The 21,032-nt window shown below is 39.5% G+C and overlaps 1 protein-coding gene across 6 annotated transcripts in view; it reads right to left on the bottom strand.

Moving 5' to 3' along the window:
- The window catches only part of LOC121947426 (forkhead box protein J3-like), an 83,066-nt gene that overhangs the window by 23,944 nt on the left and 38,090 nt on the right, over positions 1-21,032 (bottom strand). For 4 of the 6 annotated variants that reach the window (XM_088082303.1, XM_088082305.1, XM_088082304.1 and 1 more), the window contains 4 exons: positions 15,268-15,342; positions 11,158-11,241; positions 6,931-7,011; positions 4,297-4,398 (listed from right to left, as the gene is read on the bottom strand). In XM_088082303.1, coding sequence (XP_087938429.1) covers positions 4,297-4,398; positions 6,931-7,011; positions 11,158-11,241; positions 15,268-15,342 — 342 coding nt within the window. The remainder of the gene's footprint in view (positions 1-4,296; positions 4,399-6,930; positions 7,012-11,157; positions 11,242-15,267; positions 15,343-21,032) is intronic. The other 2 variants (XM_088082306.1, XM_088082307.1) reach the window with 1 other exon arrangement.

Genomic DNA, 21,032 nt, shown 5'->3' with positions numbered 1-21,032 from the left:
ATCCATGCACCATTAACTTATGAGACAACTCGTGAGGAAATATGGTAATTTAAGTGCTGGTATATGCAAATTAATCTTGCTGCTGCAGCACAGAACCTAAACTAATGATGATTATTTTTTCTTCCTTGAACACAGTGATTTTGATTAAAAGTCTTGACCCAGAAACCACTGACTTCAGAAATGACTTTGCTGTCTGAGAGTTTGGCACCGATGAAGACACAAGTTGCGCTTCAGAGGAAGTGTGCTGTATATCGTCGTGTGGTGACAGATCACAAAGCTTTCAAAAAAGAAATGCCTCAGGATTATGTTGAATCGTGTTCCTCTTGTTTTGTTTGACTGTCAGTACTTGTGAAGCAGAGCGCCGGCATTAGCTCCAGGCTACATTTAATTGTATAGACAAATGTGAAATTATAGCCTTCGGGTGAGACAACAGTAAAGGCTCTCTGGGGCGGTGCTCTCCCCTGTAGAGCATCTTGTAGCAGGAAAAAAAAGGAGCGTTTTCAGAAGTCGGCTTTTAAGTGTTAACCCTGAACGTTTTCTGTTTTGGTGTTTGTGCAGACATCTGAGCAAACCTGTAATTCTCCTTGCTGTGTTACTGTAGTAACAAGGAAATAATTACGTGGTTTACGAGAGCAATTTAAGTTTATGTCTATGCATTAGAAAAGAAGGAGAACCTGATAATGACCAAACACCCCATGATGTCTCTAAAAAGGTTTCAACTTTTGATTTTTTGTTTTTTTAGACCCAGGAATTTAGGAATTTAAGTAAAAACATTACAATATCTTGAAATAATGACGACTTTAACGATCTCTCTCAAGCAAAATATTTTTTGTTATCCTAAGCTCCTCGTATCATATTATAGGAATGTCTCTTTCAGAAGCACAGGCACTCTCCAATGCAAACAGAATATTAGAGAGCAAATGTGTTATTGAAGAGGCTCTGATGCACTGCTGCGCCTGCAGGACGCCACCTGTCTGGATGTGGGTGGATATCACTGACGTTGGCATCAGCATCATTACCATCAAGGTCTTCCTCTCCCTGCTCTGAACCTTTTTTTTTTTTTTTTTTTTTAAATGTATAGTGATGACTAAGACGAGTCAGGTTTTGGTCTCCCCTTGAGTAAAACAGGATTAGTGAAAACTGACATGCATGAGGCAAACTAACTGTTTTTGTTATTGTTTCCTGTGTGACACAAAAAACTGTCCGGGGAAACAATAATCTCTTCATGCTCATTTCTTTAGCTTTTAATGCTGCTCACCTCTTGCTTCTTCTTGTCACATTTTTAAGACTCTTTATGTCTGTTGATGTAACAAAACTGAACTTTTACAGAGATGCTAATTAATGTCATTAACAGCATTGTTCAAATTATAATGAAGCCAAATGTAATAGTACTAACAAAACTCTTTTTCAGCAAAGCAGGAAAAACATGTTTATTTAAACCAGTATGATATATGACCAATATCACTCTTATAAAAATGAGGCTATAACATATCAATTAAAAATCATTCGTTTGACCTAACTCCAACAGAGAGAGAGAGAGAGAAAGAGAGAAAGAGAGAGAGATTTACTATGCTTGTTTTAAGGCGCCCAGCATATCGACACAAGACCACCTTATACTGTTAAAACAATGGTTTCTACCACAAGATCTCTGGTTAATATGCCTCTTCATATAGTAGTTGATTTTCGAGAAGATTAAGATATCCCACATACATGATCTATTTACTATATTATACAATACTATACTTACTATATTTGCTTCAAAATTAATGGCACCCATGGTGAGTACGATCAGGCAAATATGCTTTATAATACAACTTTAGCAATCATTTGAGCATGAAGTCTATTAGTTTATCTATCTTTCAGGCCTTTTCACTTCATCCTTCTGTTCACACTAATGGCAGATTAGTGCTGAATAAAATACAGTAAAAAGAAAAAGAAAAACAAGTCAAAAGAAAAACATGACAGTAATGTTGCATATGCATTCATGCACATATTGTTCAGATTGCATGGAGGAATAAAATCAAACCCAGGAAAAAACATGATTTGTTTTGGTCCTATTTTGTACATGGGACAGTGGCACTTCAGCCTATTGTTGCCAAGATGTGCATTACAACAACTAAAACAAAAAATCTAATGTCTTTTTTTCACCTATTTTTACACTTTACACAAATTTTTACTTTTAGCAGGAATCAGCAGTTGATCTATATTTTTAGTACATGAATGCTAATTGTTTTATAAAGTGACACTTGGAAAATACATTAAAAGTTATTCAAATAATATTAGATTTCCGAAAGTGTTAAAAGATCTGTGATTTAAGTGTTTCATATTGACAATTTCTGGAAAGTATGAGAAGTCAAGATGTGTGAGCAAAGAGCAAAATGGAAAACTGGAATAAGCTGTCAAGTCCAGACGTTCACATCACGTCCAGACCAAACACTCAAGAGTTATGTGAGCTGCTGCTGTGGGACAAATTTTCTCTTTGGTCAGGGTCAGACGAAAAGGTCACGTACCACACATCATCTTTCTGTGTGTGTGTGTGTGTGTGTGTGTGTGTGTGTGTGTGTGTGTGTGTGTGTGTGTGTGTGTGTGTGTGTGTGTGTGTGTGTGCGCGTGTGGCAGATCAGACAGGCGTCAGAGGTCCCAGTTGCTGCTTGATCTCTGACCCTCATACAGATGGTCACACCCAGTTCAGCTTTTTTGTCAGCGTGTGTGTGTATGTGTGTGTGTCTGTGTGTGTGTGTGTGTCTGTGTGTGTGTGTGTGTGTGTGTGAAAGTGAGGACCTATAAAACAGCCACTGATGGTGAAAGAGAAAAACAGAGCCTGCTTCTGCAGCAGCTCTCAGTCAAGTATGTCATATATCCAGTTAGTATTATTTATAGCCTTGACAAACTTTGACACATTCTTTCTCAGCAGCAAGTACAAATGACTACATCGTCTTGACTAATTCATTTGTCAAAAATCATCATTACACGTCATTAGAGAATAAATATTCATTAGACATAAACGGCCACTGAGCAGCATGTTTCTTAACTATTTGTACTACTTAAAAGTTCTGTAAGTTACACATAATATGATGAGTACAAGTCATCGAGTCATGGCTCACCCACTCATGTCAGAAATCCCTGTCATCTAAAATAAAGGAGCACACAGAGGTTGTTATACATTTCTGAAAGATGTGACTCAGACTCACAGTCATCCATAAACTTCAAGAGTTTTTAATCAGCTAGGAAGCTAATATCAGCATCTGTACTGAGTTCTTATGAACTTGTGTCAATATGTAAATAACTGTTGCTACTTCCCTGAAAATATGATAACAAACTAAGAACCATACTGTTTTTTATTTCTTAAACAGTCTACTGCACTAAATAAAGATCTAATTTATAACTTGCGTTGCAACTGTCTTTTCTACTTCCAGCTTAGAAAAACTACCATTTAACATCGGAGTTACGACTTGAAGTTGGGCCTAATTTCTCAAACCACAGTTTCTAAAAGTGAAATGTCAGTTAAAGGTGACCTATTATGCTTTTCCTTATTTTCCGTCATATTTTCACAGTAAGTTTGAGGAAATGTTTTTTGAATATTAAAGCATGTAAACATGTTTTAGCAGAAACAAGAGATACAAATATTAACCTAAAACTGAGCATAATAGGTCCCCCTTGATGTGACTTCCCACACATTTAACTGCAACTAATGATTATTAATGACTATTTTCATTATTAATTCATCTGTCGATTATTTTCTTGTTTGATTGATGTGTTTGGTCTATAAAATGTCAGGAAATAACCAAAAATACTAAAAAAAACTTCCAGGACCCAGAGGGGATGTATTCCAAATGCCTTTAAAAAAAAGAAAAAAAGTAGAACAGCACAAAACCCAAAGACTACAGCAAAGAAAAGCACCACATCATCACATCTGAGAGGCTGAAAGCAGGAAATGAATCAACTAATTGCTGCACCTCTACAGGCAACAGTAAGCAAATATGTAATACTTTTAAAATCATACCAACACAGTAACAGTTGTTACAACCAAAAGTTTCTGGTGGCCATAAGAAGTCAAACACTTAACATCAATCCGTATTTTTCCCAACTCAGTGGTTCAAATGCAAGCAGGTCGGGAATTTCATTCTGACCACAACTGAATGGTAGATAGTTCTAGATAAGAGGAAACAACATGTACTGCACTCTGAGATATGTGTCTTGTGGAATAAATATTTGATACCTGACCTGTTGCTGTATTTCATTTTAAGTAACAACTGGTGAAACCAAACTTTTCTAAGTGAGTAGCTGGTTTCTTACCTTGTTGGTTACAGCATTGATGGCCAGAGTCGGGGACGCTCCTCCTGACATAATGCAGTCCATCCTCAGAGACTCGGACTCCAGACTGTAAGGGGTTGATGCCTGAAATTGGAGGACAGAGGGTGGAAAACGAAAATAGAGACACCAAATTAATCTGTTCTTCCAGTGGATCACCAGCAACAGATTTTTTTTTTTACAGCAGACATTTTGACATGTCAGAGGAGAAAAGCACAGGTGTAAATACCAAACAAAGAAAAAGTTTTTATTTCATATTTTTATCAGAAGCATTTGTGCAAAAAAACATGTTCTGTACTTGCTCAAAACAGGGAACTGTTGCAAATGTTTCACTTATCTAAAAATGATGTAAAATAAAAGCAAGAAAGAGAGAGAGAAAAGGAGGAGAGCGGAGAAAGAAAAAGGGGGATATACTCATCGAAATACACGTTTCACCTGCCTGTTCAGCACTGTGTTTGATTTTTGTGTTAAAAAAAATATATAAATAGTGATATATATTTTTAAAAACTGCTTCAGTTTATCATTTAAGATAAACCTGATTCTGTGCAGGTATAATTTGTCATTTAGTTCTGTGATCCACAGCTTCATTGGAGAGACTTCAGCTTTTTTTCCCCCAGAATTTAACTACAAGTTTACAAAATGCCTGTGATGATCCAAGTTGGATTTGATTCCAGCAGGATTTTTGGTATACTGGAGAAAATGTGGAATATTTTAATCCAAAGGCTTTCCATTTTGGGGAAATTTCATGGGTTAAAGTGGCTTCTTGAAACTGACGCTGCTGACAGTGGAAATATTGGGAAAAGAATAACATTTGCAGCACTTCATGCTCTACCAGGCAAAGTCTAGCATTTATAGTGCAAGTATGTATATACTGTAAGCTTTCCTCCTATGTATCATTTGAAATTTGTTGACCTGGGTCAATCCTCCCATGCACGCCTGGAAACCTCAGAATAAGAGACTTAAATGCTTTACGGAGGATTGTAAATGTAGGATATATATACCTCTTTGTGACTGCCTGCCTAATCAAACATTTATCGAGTATACCTGAAATCGCAGTTTTGTGGCCATGCATGCATGTTTTTTTTAAAGCAATACATAGTAGAGTTGGTAGTATTTTCTTTTTTAGTTTTCTTTATACTCATATATCCTTTTTTTGCGTAATGATTAATCTGCAGAGGTATTTCAAATAAACTCTCCACTGACTGGAAATATGCAGACTTGAGTGACAGTAAAAATGAGGAAGGAAATGAAATGTGACAAAGGTTATGAGAAATTTTGGAACGCTGCAAGTTCATGATTCTGTACTGAGCCTCCTGAATCACCACCATGCCCCTAGCTCCAACTATGGCAACTAGTTGAGGCGCACTTCATTTAAATTGCCGGACACTTAAACAGCCTGAAAAGTGGACACATCACTTGCTCTTGATAAGATAAATCAACCCATCCTCATGCATTATTCAAATGTCTAAAATGTATTCAGCAGCAGTTCATTTTTCTGCTGTCCTCACAAAGAGCTAAAGTACAGTTAACGGAGTGTGAGGTTGTGATGAACTATTCAGAGATCGATGAGGGGCTAAATTGATGCCCGCAAAGTGGGGGAAAAAGAAAAAAAAATGAGGACAATATTTTTCTCCTTGTCTGACTCCTTTCAGGGTTCAAGACAGCTTGCCTGCCTTTCCCAAACTGCTTACAGTAAGAGGATTGGTTGGTAACAATGCAATCTTTAATTTATGATAAACTCCCAGTGAAACGGGTTGTCGGCTCCCTGGTGGAGGCACTTAAAAAGAAGACAACGGAGAGGTGAAGAGAGGAGTGAGGAAGGCTTGTGGAAGAAGGGGAGCAAAAGGGAAGAATAGGTGGAGAGATAATTGAGCGGTGACGGACAGACAGACAGGCAGACAGAGAGGCATACAGGAAATGAAAGAGAGTGATTATGCTGAGGGCACCGGAGACGCAGCTACTAAACTAAGTGTACACTGCCTGTCTACACATTTATACAATGCATTTATGCAGCTGACGTTTAGCCTCGCTGCCAACTTCAAATCTTTTCGTTTGCACAGCCGCTGTCATCAGGAGACTTTAAAGACTTTGACTGTGTAGCCTAGGTGCAACAAAACCCCAATGAAAACACTACGACATATTTAGCCCACCTTTTTTTCTCGGTAACGCTGCAATAAATCTTAGCACTTAAAACCTCCCTGTTTCTCTTTAGCCCATGTGACAGCCCACAGTGTGTCTGCCAGCGGTGCAAGTGAGGCGTAAGAAAAGGGGTCGAAGGGCCCATCCATGTAAGACGAGATGACAAGGCTCTGAATTAATTAATGTTTGTAATAAAAAAAATAAAAAAATAAAAAAACAGTGAAGAAAATATGTCTAACGGCAGCCCCGGGGCCTTCTGTGGTAATTAACTGGAACACAAGCCTAGAATACTCTCCCTCCTCCCTCCTCTCCATCTTACTCCTCTTACTTTTTCCCTTCTCCCCTTTGCAGCTTGATTTTCCCTCTCTGCTCTCTCTACCTTGATGTCTTTTTTTCCTGCATCCTTTCGTTCACACTTCTTTCAATTGTTCCCCCTTTTATAACCCCCATCCCTCCCTCCCTCATTTCTCTCTCTTTTACCTCAATTCTTCCTCCAATGAGCAACTGTGATTGTGCACTTTGCCGCTCCACGCCTGCCTGGGTTCCCTGGAGAGGAGGAGGCTAAAGCAGCGATACAGGCAGAGAGGGAGAGACAGAGGAAAGAGTGGCAGACAAACAGACGCACAGAAAGATAATGATCAAGATACACAAACAGTGACAGAGACGAGCAATGAGGGAAAAAAAGGGGAGCTGACCAGCTGTGCTGCACTATGATGAAAGACTGCAGGTTTTCTTTAATGCAACAACAAACATAGTCAGTTGTACATTCAGAAAAATCCCAGTGGGTCACACAGCTGGATACAAAGATCTACAGTGTGCTACTATAAACCAAATGGTACATGCATACTGGAATTAAAGCCATGATTTAAAATAGTTGCTCAATTGGCTGCTCGACCTTGGCTGAAGGAACGGTCGTCATGTTACCTGACGCCTAGCATTAAGACCAGATGCTAATAGTAAGTTATCAATTGTTATCATGACACTGTTCCATTCTAGTTATTATATTGTATTTATGTTATCTGTGGTATTTTCTGCAAAACATGCTGTCACGTCAAACATTTTAACCTTTCATGAGGAGGAAATTAAGGTCTTCAGCTGCTTCTAAAATTCTATAATTGCATGTTATTTAATACCCTAAAACAGTATAGAGTGGGAATTTCAATTTTACAGTATACATTTTTGGTGCCATATCTGAACAAAAGGTTTGAGCTGTGGAGGAGTGAGGGGTCGATCTAACTCACAGACTGTAGCGACAACTTGCAGACAGCCTGTCAGACAGTGACCCGCCCTTATTTATGTGCAACTTAAATTGCAAAATGTAAACTGCTGAGTTTTATAACCCCCCCCCCCGTACAGTTATCATGAAGAGAAAAATTAGTTACAGAGATCAAAATTTGTTTTGTACCAGGCTATAAACACATTTATTTATGCTGTAAAGTTAAGCATTTTAACATTGTGGTGTACGGGGATTAAGTGATTTTTGAGCCAGCCTCAAGTGGCAGTTTAAGAAACTGCAGTGTTTGGCACTTGTGCGTTGGCTTCATGCTTAGCCCTGGAGGTTGCCACTTTGCTGCATTACAGTAAAGTGATGTAATTTTCTAAACTTACCAGATGGCTCTGTTTTTATTGATTTATTTGCCTTTATCCACTCTGTCATTACATCCACATTACTGCTGATTCATCAGAAATCTAACTGTGTAAATATTTTATAAAAGCACCAGCGGTCAACCCAACAATATTGTAGCAATATCGATATCATTATCCAACACTAAGTATGTTAATTGGTCACAATTAGCAGGCTGAACATGGTGCTGGAATAAGTTTGCTTTGGGCATCTTCTGACAGAAAAAGATTTCTTGGTAAAATGTGGTTTGGGTTAAAATTAATAGATTTTGGCAGAATTCTAAGCAAACTTCTCCCAGTTGCATTGGACAATACACCAGCATAACTATCCCACAATGCAATGTGGTAATTATGACAACATTCACAACAGACATAGAGGTCAATGACTTTCAGGAAATAAACTGCGATGTATTATGGTGGGGGTACCAATACAGATGGATGAAATATTACATGATAACTGAGCTTTGTTAAAGGAACAACATGGTTTGGGCTTTTAGTTAGCTATGCTAGTGACGTGGCTCCAGGGAGGCCGATCAGTCGGTCACTTCACTGTTTAGATCCAGACTGAAATATCAAAAAACTGGCAAGAAATTATACCAGCTACACATCGGCTTAACATTAAGCTAATTTTAGAATAATCTGGTGAAAAACATGCCAGTGGTCTGCTTTTTGTAAAAGTTTAGTAGAAGTGCTACTAATTAGCTACTAGTAGAAGTTATGCTACTCCTATAGACATGAAGAAAAAAGCAGGAATTCCAGAGGCTCATCGTGCTTGCAGTCAGATATTTTACATGCAGGTAGAGCTGGGGTTGGCATGGGTTACCATGGTTACGCATCTCCAACAGGAAAAGAGGCTATAAGGAAGTGACGTGGCAATCACAGCTCAGTGTGTTCAAAATCAAACATACTAAAGTTTATATACACAACAGTATTTTGAGCAATAGTACTCATGTGTGGGAAGTTCTTATGTGATTTTGGATGCAGCATTGATGTGCTGCCAAATGCAGCAGCATCTTTTGCAGCAAGAGTTTGAGTTATTGGCTCTTCTTAAATGATGGTTAAAAGAGAATTTCATCTGTTGAATGTTAATAAAATGATGTAATGAATCTGATAGTTTGATTTGGAAGTAGAACTGAAATTTCAGTCTTTAAACCAACAGCAGCTATGATTGTACAAATCAGCTGAAGCACGCTGCTGTATCATACAGAGACAGTCAGAGTGGAAACGACCGAAATGTAGGCAGACGGAGGTGATACAAGACCTGCAATACATCATGGAGCTTACTGCCTTTGTATTCAGATCCTCAGGTTGCTGATTGAACACCAGCAGCATTCTGCGTGGTTGACGCAGGGTTACATATATTTATAGCCTTGGCCGCTGTCAATCAATTTCCCAAAACCAATTTTCATTCCCACTTCGCTGTTCTCACATCTATTCTGTTGCTTCTTACTGCCGTTTCTGTGGCAACTCGAAAACTGAAAATCCACAAGCATGTATGTACAACATATAACAAAGGCATCGTTTCATTGAGGCTCTGGTCCTTTTATGGCACATAGAAAATCTCACATTTGCTGGTAACGGGGTTCAGGCATGTTTTCTAGCTTTCTGCAGGAGGAGAGGCCTAGTAATAAGCGGGTCAATATCAATCAAATGGCACAAAGAAAATCTAGTGTCAAGGATAACTCTGCCTGTTCTACCCAGCCAAGGAAAGAGGCGCATGATGTAATTGAGGTCTTTGCCTTACAGAGTTATAATTACAAAATCCTATTCAAAGTCCAGCCAAATCTTATTCGGGTATGATAGACAATACAGATCATTCAAACAACCACAATATCCAGTAAGAGAGATTTATTTGTACCACAGTCACGTAGGTAACTTATGCTACGTAGGTGAAAAACCTTAAATGCAACAAATAACCTCACACACATATGTGTTGAAACAAGTAAATGACACGGTGGTCCAAACTTCATCTCCCGAATGATGGCCATAGTACGAATCAGGAGTGGTGGGGGCCGTGATGTGGAGGATTTCACAGCTCCTCCAAACCTTCGGATGTCCGAGGCTACATTCCCGTAACTTTGTTGGCACTCCTAGCATTGCCGTCATGGCATGTTGCTAAGCTACCGCAGCAATGGTATGGCAGTCTTCTGTAGTTTCACATGCCCACTCCATCACTGTGTGCCGCATGATCTGCTTCTGTGCAGAAAAACACATGAGTGTATGGGATAACACACACCAGTGTTGTCATGAGGCGCCGACAGAGATACTGGAATGTAGCCCAGGACACCTTAAGGTCTGGAAGAACCGGTCCTCTGTGAAACCCTCTACATTGTGGCCTTAACACTGCTGGCTCTTCTCTTGACTGCACCCACACCTTTATCACAGAGAGCAGCAATAGCTGCCAATAGAGCTAGCTATTAAAAACCCATGGCTCGAAAATACTTTAAACATTCTCCCAAACAGAAGCACACAGGTAATTTTTAGGGCTGTTTAACGATTATTTTTTTAAGGTACAAGGTAGCTTTATTAGTAATGTTTTAAAAATTGAATTAAAATTTCTCTTTAATCCTGCTACATCTTTTGGAGTCGATGAGTCTCACAGCCTGGGGAACGAAGCTATTCCATAGTGTGCACCATAACCACTGGTCAAGAAATTGCAAAATGTGTGTCATCAAGCCACACAGAGATGACAGATTTTTGCTGTAACGTCACTTTGCTTGCCTGCTGGTCTATCCTGGCATCATTACGACATTGAAATAGGAAAAAGATTGGAAGTCTGTTTTCACACAAACATTTCTGTCGCACCCAGATGAGCTGGGAGGCCTTGGCAATTTTTTTCTTTTTTTTCTGCTCACGTACATCATTCGCCACTTTGATGACTGTGGTACAAAGACATAATTTAAGAAACTGGTAACTTACAAAGGAAAGGTGAGATTGTTCTGTGCCTTGGATTACAAGAGTTTAAAGTCTTTCCTTACTTTGAAGATGTCTGTGGCGAGGAACACCAACTGGTAAACTGCCACATTATAAGGTTATTAAAATAAGCTCAAGCAGAATTTTTTAAGACATGGGTAAAGTACTCACCCTCTCTCCAGAGCGTGGCCTCTTCTTTGGCCTGCTGGGTACCGTGTCTTCTTTAGGATTGGTGTCTATGGCCCAGTAGGAACCCTGGAGAGTGACCCCCCCCAAAAAAACAAAGAGTTAAGCCTTGTGTTTGATGGAAGCTGCTCAGTTTGTGTATTTCTCCGCTGCTTTTGATGCTCTGTTGGTTTAGGCACACTTTCATATTCTTTTTAATCTTTCTTTAATTAAGAGTCAGTGGTGGAAAAGTCATCAAATAATCACTTTCAATAAAAATGGCAGCATCACAGGGTGGAAAACATACAATTTTCCATTACTATAAAAGTAAAGAATTTGATTTTTAAAGCGTTTTTACCTTCGCCTTGTGTATCAAGCATAAAGGTACTTGTCATATGGATTCAATCATCACCGCATGGTGTTTAAATTGGTTAGTTTGGATCCACCAAAGTCACATAAAAAACAAACTGATTGAGGCAACACTTGTGTTTTGTGAGGTAAAATTACTGTTTTTGTCAAAAGAGTCTGGTGGCTTTGAAGAGAGTGTGAGAAAGGGCTGTGTGACAGCAAGGTAAAGTGGTGAAAATATTTTCAATATAGTGTAAACTTATGCTAATATTGATTATTTTTTAGTTGCTAAAATATGTTTTAACTAACCATTGCCCAATGCTGGTAATCAGACTAATTAAAGATCCTGCCTATTTAATACCTCTTGGCAGTTATGCTGTTACACCAACATACAACAGCATAAAACAGGGCACTGACCACATTTCAACATTTAGAGAATATTTAAAAGCTTCTTACTGACCCCTAAGGACTTTAATTTCCTTTGGAGACGAGAATTACCGCCAAGCTGCACTTACAGTTTACATCCATGCGAGTGAAAACATGGATGCTTCACACACAACTTTCCCCGGCACCACATACCATCTATGCAACCAGCACAGTTTCAAGGTGGGCACCCAAGGTAAGTGTCATCAACTCAGCATCTGACCTAATGTCTCCCCTCCTGTTCCTGAGATATGACATTGAGCAATGTCCAGAAAAGTAGAAAAGTGTTTTTGCAAAACATTATCATGTCACAGTGAAGTTGCCCTTTGACCTTTTGGATATAAAACATCAATACTTCATCATTTTATTCCATTAGACATTTGCTTGAAATGTGGTCACAAAAGTCTATGAATTCTTGAGTTATAGCCAAAAACATGTGTTGTAAGGTGACCTTGACCTTTGACCACCGAATTCTAAGTTTATTTTTAGGTTTAAGTGGATGTTTGTTTGAATTTGAACAAATTCCATTGTGTTCTTAAGATATTAAGTCACGTCCATTGCCCTTTGGCCATCGAAACTCCAAGCAGCCATTTGAGCTATATTTGAAGAAATTCCATCAAGGCATTCTTGAGATATCACGTTCACAAGAATGGGACTGATGGACAACACGAAAACATAATGTCTGGCCATGGCTATCGCCAGTGTGGAGGCATATAAACATGGAAAAATGGACAGACAGATACAACGCGCTTTTGATTTACATTGCTATACTGACCACTGGGCGGTTTACAGTACATCACTTCAGCTGTCCTTTTGGTGGCGCAAATGCAAATGCAAAAAATACCAAAAACCTCTGCTGAAGTTATGAAGTTCTGGGGGGAGCTCCTCAGTATGCAGTTCCTCTCAGGGAGTCCCCAAAAACTCACTTAGAAAGCAAGCTAACAACATATTTCTCCTCATTTTGTAGAGCCCAACCACCTCCCTGCATCCCCATCTCAGTCTGAACACACACAGATGAAACTGATACCAACCCTGCATCTAATTCCTGGTGAAACAGCAAACAAGTTTACCCCAAAATGTCAATGTAATGGAGCATTCCTGCTTTGATTAACTCTGTAATGTAATCTCTGAGTATCAAATTGTAATCCTGTACACTACTCTGGAAACTGTAATCACATTAATGTCACTAAGCACTTCATTACTGCCCAACTCTGGTAGTCAAACAGATCCTGTCTATTTAATGAATGTATTAATCCTCTCCTTATCATTGGCAGTAATGCTGTTACACCAAAAACTTTAATTTCCTTTGGAAAAAAACCTAGAAAGTGTCTGAGCAGTCCAGTTTGATGTCAACATAAACCCCAGATTTCTGTATTAGGGAACATTGCCAATCCTTGAATCAATATTGTAAATGATTAAGCAGCTGTTATTTTCCAAAGTTTGATACAGTTTTACTCATTTGCTCACAAAGTGATAGTTTCGGCTAGATTTGAACACACATTGCTCAATAAAGTTTCTATCTATTATCACATTATTTGTCATTGTGTCCACTGTGTCCAATCCATTCTTTACAACATTCCTTTCCATTTGTTTCTGATCTTTCTGCATTTTTGTGGCTACTATTAAGTCGTTTTTCCCCACTCCTTCTCAGTGAAGCTGTTTCAGTCCCTCTAATGGAGGAAACAAGTGTCACTGAACTGAAAAAAAAGTGCATTAGATGGATCTCCCTTGCATCCGATAAAAAAAAAAAAAATCATCTGTTCTTATTCCAGTTTTCTCTGGGTTTAGCTTTCCTATGGTGCAAGCTCCTGCTTTGTTTCCCAAGAAAATCCACAGCAATCCTTTTGATACACAATGTTAAAACACAGCAGACTCCAAAATAAAGACAATCAATGAGAGAGGAGGAAATCAGTTGCTTTTAGGTCCTTGATTTCCTCCTGGTCTGTTTTTTTCCCTTTTCATTTTTCCTCTTCTCTCCCAGGGAGGTCCAAAGCTGCAGACAGAATTCAGGAGGTTCATCTAGGCCACACAAACACACACACACACACACGGCTCGTCTCTGAACATCTAGCCCCCCCTCACTCTCCCCAATCCTTGCCTCTTCTCCTCCCCCTGTCTCTCAGTCCCACATCAGTGAACAGTACACAGCCAATTAACGTTAGCACATGCATGATTTAGCTTCTCCCCTCTCTCTATGGCTTCAAACAGAGCTTGTACATTCAACTTCTCCACACACAGAAGACCCCCGCTCCCTCCCCATGCCGAGGTATCGACCACTTCGATCCACGGTGTGAATTAAGGTGCTGGTCAGGTCCAAGTCAGGCTAATCAGGGGGGAGCCGCTCTCTTTGTGTCTTTGCAGACTATAGGCCTCCACTCAAGCCCAAGGATTTTGTTTGAATTATTTAAACCTTCTTCCCCCTTATTCATTTTTCAATGGCACCAAAATCCCCTCAGCCTGGAGAAACGCCTTCTTCCACCCCCACCCCCCCAAAACAAAATTAGTTTTGAGCGCTCGATGAAAAGTTCTGGCTTGTCAGTTTTTGTAAAAGTGGTGGATTACTTCTCACATTAACCCTGTGATGAGTTGAAATGCAGACTTTTGAGCTTTTTATTAAAAACTCTTGTAAGGGCAAGCTTCAGTGATCAACTGTAATTATATACTTTCTCCGTCTGAGCAATTCCTTCGATTCAGCACAAACAAGGAGTTGACAAATTGTTGTTATCAAACCGCCGTTGCTGAAGTGGCGGGGGCAACTCTGCTTCCTAACCACAGTTGTAGCAGTGGTGAACATATCAAAGCTTCCTCTGATTGTGTGTTTGTGTGTGTGTGTGTGTGTATGAGAGAGAGAGAGAGAGAGAGAGAGAGAGAGAGAGAGAGAGAGAGAGAGAGAGAGAGAGAGAGAGACAGAGTGAAACGGGGCTTAATAAAGCATAACAGATGCGTGAACAGCCTTGCATCTGAAGGAGTGTACCTACATATACTTATTATTCATTACTCTCTGTACCACATTATTACTTGGCAGAATCAATATTGGAAGAGCCACAGAAAACAGAGAAAGCGGCATTAGGCATTCACACGGTTATGGAGCTACAAATTGCTTTTAAGTTCAGACGCACTGCATGTGTGTGACGGAGAATCAGAACAGGTGAGTGTGGTCTCTGGGTCTTTGGGTGTACTTACCCACAAGTGTGTGAGCACATGCGGCAGAAGGGGTGACTAAACACATGAAAAGTACGCTGCATTTTGTAAGCTCACTGAAATAGGCTTGCATTTTCATTCTGTGTCGCACCATAATTCAAGCTGAGCTTTTCAGTTGCATTACATTGTTCAGGAAATACTTACTTTCCCAGGGTCGTCTTTGGAGCGAGGCACTTTGAGAAAACACTTGTTCAAGGACAGGTTGTGTCGTATAGAATTCTGCAGGGAGAGACAGCGAGAGAAAAAGAGGAAGGAAGAGGGAGAAACAGCAGGAGAGAAGAAAGAACAAAAACACTTAACACTTATCCATTTTAAATAAGCAAATTACATTTATATTCACTTTATTACACTATCAGCTGATTCTGGTACAAGTCTCTAATGATCATTGCAACAGCACTTCTGGATATGTCCCTTATACCAATGGTTCACAACCTTGGAGTTGGGACCCTCAGACAGGTCACAAAATAACTAATGGGATAAGAAAGACTCAAAAAATGTTTTTTTCTGTACAAAATTATCAGTAGCCGTATACAGGGTTCCTTTGGGGTGAATCAACATCATCCAAGCAACACTGACACATTATCTTGCCACTCTCCGTAGCCTCTGCTGCATCTGCTGAAGCTGAGCTAGAGTCTAGCTCCAGACCTCTGTTTTGGCCATTAGTGACGGTAGAGTAGACAGTCTTCCACTTTCCACTGTTTACCATGTCGAGTGAATTGCCGTTATGCTGCTGACGTAGACGGACGTATTGATCCAAAGTAAGTGTATTTTTTCCGTAAGACACACCTGAAAGTGACGACTGAAAATGGTGCCTGCAGTGTATTCAATGTAGACAAGCGGAGAAGACATAGGGAGTCTGAGCAACAATCTATCCGAGCTGTGAGGAGGAGGTGTGAGTGTCAGTGGTCCCAGTCTGGAGTAGGGTTTAATCCGAGGAAATGAGATTCCTTGGAATACATATCTAAACAATTTCCTGTTTCCAGGGAAATATAATAGGGAGAACTGAAACTGCTACTCTGCTCTCCAAGGGGTGTGTGTGTGTGTGTGTGTGTGTGTGTGTGTGTGTGTGTGTGTGTGTGTGTGAGAGTTTGTGTGTGTGTTTTAGAGAGAGGGACAGAGAAGGGAAGAGAAGGTGGAGGGTGGACTACTGTGTGCAGTCTCTGTAAGTTATTAATAATGTACTCAGAGCTCTGCTTTGTCACATTCTGACCTGCTTGAACCAGCAATATCTTCTTTTAACACTGTTGGTTGTGGATTAACCTGCGCATTACTAGTTGACGTAATATCTCTTGCTAACTGGATGCGATGCTCAAAAGCAAACAAATGAATATCAGCTTGTTTTAGTCTTTGCCAGTGATGACATCCCAACTTCCTCCACGCGTCAGGTTAAGCAAAGTGACGCTTAATTGAAAAACAACTCCACATGGCTCTATTTTTGCAAAGCTTTGTGCTTCTCAGACCTAGCAAGCTTTTCCTTGGGCTCTAATGGGGCTCAATAGGCACCCTGAACATTCATTCATAGTATATGTGGACATTTTTTTGCGCTCCATCCATGACAAATCACTCTCATTGTATGTTAGGAAGAGGAAAAAACAGTTTGATAAAGTTGGACAGATATTCACAGATTCAAGCTTCCTGGGTCAATAACTTTAAATAAAAAATCTGAAAACACAAACAACTCCTCCTTCCAACTGCAGCAAGGTAGTCAGCCAGCTACAACCTACATTTCATCAAAACGAGCCTTCCTAAAAGCTGGACAAATAACACCCTATTTATACTTCTGCGGAAAAGCTTGTGCAGAGCCGCAGGGACTTGCATAGCCATATATGATGTCACGTGGTTGTAATTTCTTTCTACATCATACAGGTTTTAAAAAATTTAATGCATGTGTTCAGGGAAGCAAAATGCTTGGAGTGGGGGGAGAACAATATTAAGAAATGAAAGTACTGGCAAGACTTCAGTCTACTTTTACCCTTTTGTAGGCCTTACTGATAAAGTTGTGGTCTGAAAAGAGGACACTGAAAGCGCAAGAACAGATAAGACAGAACAGTGTTGTGCAACTGATTTGGATCATAAAATACTGCGGTCAAGGGAGCAGTCCATTGCAAAAACCAACTCAAGCCACACCCCCCTTGGATTTTCTTAAGCTTTTATTTGTGCTGTTGCGTTTTTTTTTAAGGTGGCACATTTTAAACCTTCTTCAATTAAATAAGTAAATACTTCAAAAGGCCTGCTGAAAATGCTTCTGTAATGTTTTCTAGGATAATCCAACATTTGATGTGATTTTACTTTAAAATGTTTTTTGTGTTTGTTTTCTTTAGAAAATTGAAGTTGAAATCACCTTAAAATACACTGTAACACTTAGAAATGTCCTACATTTAAATTCTAATAAAATCCTTTCCTTACGAGGTTTGCTTAAATGTTAGGGTGACCTTGACTATGTCCATGTGAAAATGTCATTTCACTGTCATTTCACTGTCATTCCAAACAAAAATAAAAAGTTGGCAGCCCGACTACCATTTTTTAAGCATACAACAAAATCACAGTTTTGGCTATGATGGGGGGGGAACATTTCCACAATTTTGTAACACTTCCTATTGTTTGTGTGTGTGTGTGTGTGTGTGTGTGTGTGTGTGTGTGTGTGTGTGTGTGTGTGTTGTCTTGTTAAAAGAGGCAAAGGAAGAGAGAGAGAGAGAGCTCACAACAGTGCAGTCTAACCTGACATGAACCTGTTCTCCCTTCAGGCTTCCGCTCTCCACTCATCTGCTGCTGCTAATTAATACCACTGGGGAGGAGGAGGGGAGAAGACAGAGGGATAGGAGGTATTTCTCTGCTCTTTCTCCTGAGCTCTCATTGCTCAACACCAGCTTTGCTTCTCCTACAGTAACCACCTTTCTCTCCGTCTCTAGCATACCATAAAAGCCTGATCCACCTCTGCCTCGCCCCTTCTCCTCCTGGAGAAAAGCTCCAGCAGTTTTCAGCTGCTCCACTTAGCGGGTCACTGGCTGTACGTGGCCGTCCATCAAGGAAACGCATGACAGTCGGCTGATGAAAAAGGCAAGGAGGACTGCCACCGACTCGGCACACAAAGGCAACCATCTGTTCCGAAAACTTTCCTGTGGGAGGTGGCGTTGGATCATTAACATTGAGTTCGGTTGTCACTTCAGCAGCCAGACCATCTAACTTTGCTAAGCTCTGCCTGTTTGTTTACACACTATTCTTTTTATTACCCAGGCAGTTTTTGCACACCTGTGCACTACTTGCAATGTCTGCACAACACTGTGTATTTCAGACTTTGCACACTCTGGCACTTTTCACTTTCAAGCATGTGTGCGTTTTCTGCTGGGGCTGGACAGTGTACCAAAAAGTTACCAATGCTGACGTTAAGAATTGGCCTTATTTTGATCGTGTCATTAAGTCTGGCTGAGGTTTTCCCTGCTGTTTGAGGAAGCTGTCCCCTTACAATGTTATTTCTGGGATGTTTGGGAAGCTTGTTTTGATCAGTGTGTCCCTTATGATTGGTGATACACCCTTTAATCTAAACCAATCAAAATGTCGGGATACCGAACAATCAAAACAAACAAGTTTTCACATTATACTTATTTCTTTATCTTGTTAATGATCAGTGCTAACGGTCTGCTGTATTTAAATCATATTTCAGCATATAATTTTATACTGATTTGTAGTTGTCAGCAAGCCATTATGGCAAGAAAATGTTATTTTTAGAATACAGTTCAACATTGATTGTTATAATTTTCATCTGTTCAATCTTTCTATCCTGTTCCAGCGTTTAATGCTATTAAACTTGCTGCACAAGTCCACTTCGAAGTCCATAACATTTATCATAGCAAGGGGACCTGTTACAGGCTGCAGGCATACATTTCTTTGTCAAATTAAACTTACAAAATTAAAAAATTCATTTTTAGGTTCACTTCCTTCAGTTAAGACAACAAAGGACAGAGATTAGTTTAGATAAACACAATTTTGTTTGGCTTATAGAAGATATTCCCACACATTACATATATTTGTGGCAGCCCACTACAAAAGAGAGAGAGAAATGTTCGTAAATATTAATATTAATCTTAATTGATGTTTACTTTATATGTAAGTGTTAAGTTTACTTATTCTGATTTCCTCCTCTCTCATTGATTGTCTTTATTTTGGAGTCTGCTGTGTTTTAACATTGTGTATCAAAAGGATTGCTGTGGATTTTCTTGGGAAACAAAGCAGGAGCTTGCACCATAGGAAAGCTAAACCCAGAGAAAACTGGAATAAGTTTACTGTTTACTTACTTTCTTAAACATGTCAACAAGCAGAACTGGCAGATCTTCGAACTTCATCATTGGCAAAATTCTCTCTGTCATGATCAAAATAAGTCAGACTAACTTGGTTTACTGAAGTTATTAACACTTAGTAAGAACAAGTTCATTTCACTTGTCATTTCTAAGTTGCTCCAACGTCACAAAATGCATTGCACAAAATGCAATTTCAAGTAAACTTAACACTTATGTATAAAGTAAAGATAAATTAAGATTTGTAGTTATATTTACTTTCCTTTTTCAAGGCAATCAGTTCCCAAGATTATTTTAGATCCAAGATTATTTTTTAAGATAAACTTGTCAGATTTTACAGCATGGCCCAACCAACAGAACAGATATATGGACATTATCATATAGCTCATGTTTGATGTGAAATAAACAATGAATTTTTCTGCTTGATGTTCTGTCTCAAAATGTTCCTGTCAATTATCGTCTCAAAGCTTCGACTGTCACCCACAAAATAATGTCAGCATTGCACCAACACAAGTAAAACTTGATTAGGTCATTATCACCAAGACTTTGTTATCAAAAACAATTACAATTTCATTTCAATTATGATTATTATTACCATTTCATTTTTAATATGTTCTGCAGGGAGCCTTTGTCGCAAAAAGTCCATAAATGACACATGCACGCTCGCTCTTAGCCGCCCACACAAAACACACCCAAAAAAGGTCAATGACAAATAAAACAGAACATAGAGGAACATAAAGCATACAAATTTCACCACTAACATCTGCAAGGACATACTGTTCAAGAAGGAAAATGTGTGTGAAGAGAGACCTTCCACCCAGAAAGCATCAGTTTGAGCATAATGGATACATTAGTGCGAATGCCTCCTTTTCTCTTACATGTTACGAAAATAGTAATATCTCCTCACTGAATGAGAATAGTCATTATCAATAATTGTACTGATTAGCAGCGCTGTGAAGTAAGATAATGAGATTCACTGCTGTGCCCTCCTTCCACCCACTCCACCTCACCCTGCCTGATTAATGAGCTTATTGGGCCGGGCTGGGGCCACGCCATTCCTGCCCAGCAGCTGATGGATCACACGGTCACGGGCATTGTATCTGTGAGCGTGTCTGCGTGTGATTGGGTGAATAGGAAGGACACTGAAGAAGATCACTAGTTCATCTCTATAACTTTGGCATGAGAAAAATGACACAACACAACATAAGCACTCGCTGTTTTCCCTGCAGGAAAACATCTTAAAAGTCCTTAAAAACAGTCAATCAGCCTTTGCCTTCTCTTTACCCAGCAGTCCAGAAAAACTCAGCAAAATCAGCAATACTTGGCATGTTCATGTTTTTCATAAACTACAATCCAATGTTGTCATACACTTCATGCCGGGATAGGCCAGCCAGGTGGCAGTGAGAAAGAAGCTAAACTTCTCTCTCTTGCTCCTTTTTTTTTTAAAAAAATGTTACCAAATCTATTTCTGTCACTTTGCATGTGAACAAAGTAGTGCAACATTATGTATTTCTTCCAAAAGCAATTTGTTCCTCCCCCCCCCCACATTTAAACAATGTGGTGACCTCGTGTCTATGGCAGCTGGTGTTTCACTCTGCTTGGCAATCCACAACAACT

Source organism: Plectropomus leopardus, chromosome 9, assembly GCF_026936395.1.
Source record: "Plectropomus leopardus strain MGB_pleo_1.0 chromosome 9, ASM2693639v1, whole genome shotgun sequence".
Classification (NCBI taxonomy): Eukaryota; Metazoa; Chordata; class Actinopteri; order Perciformes; family Serranidae; genus Plectropomus; species Plectropomus leopardus.
The sequence above is the reverse complement of the archived record's forward strand: the minus strand, read 5'-3'. Positions and strand labels throughout refer to the sequence as shown.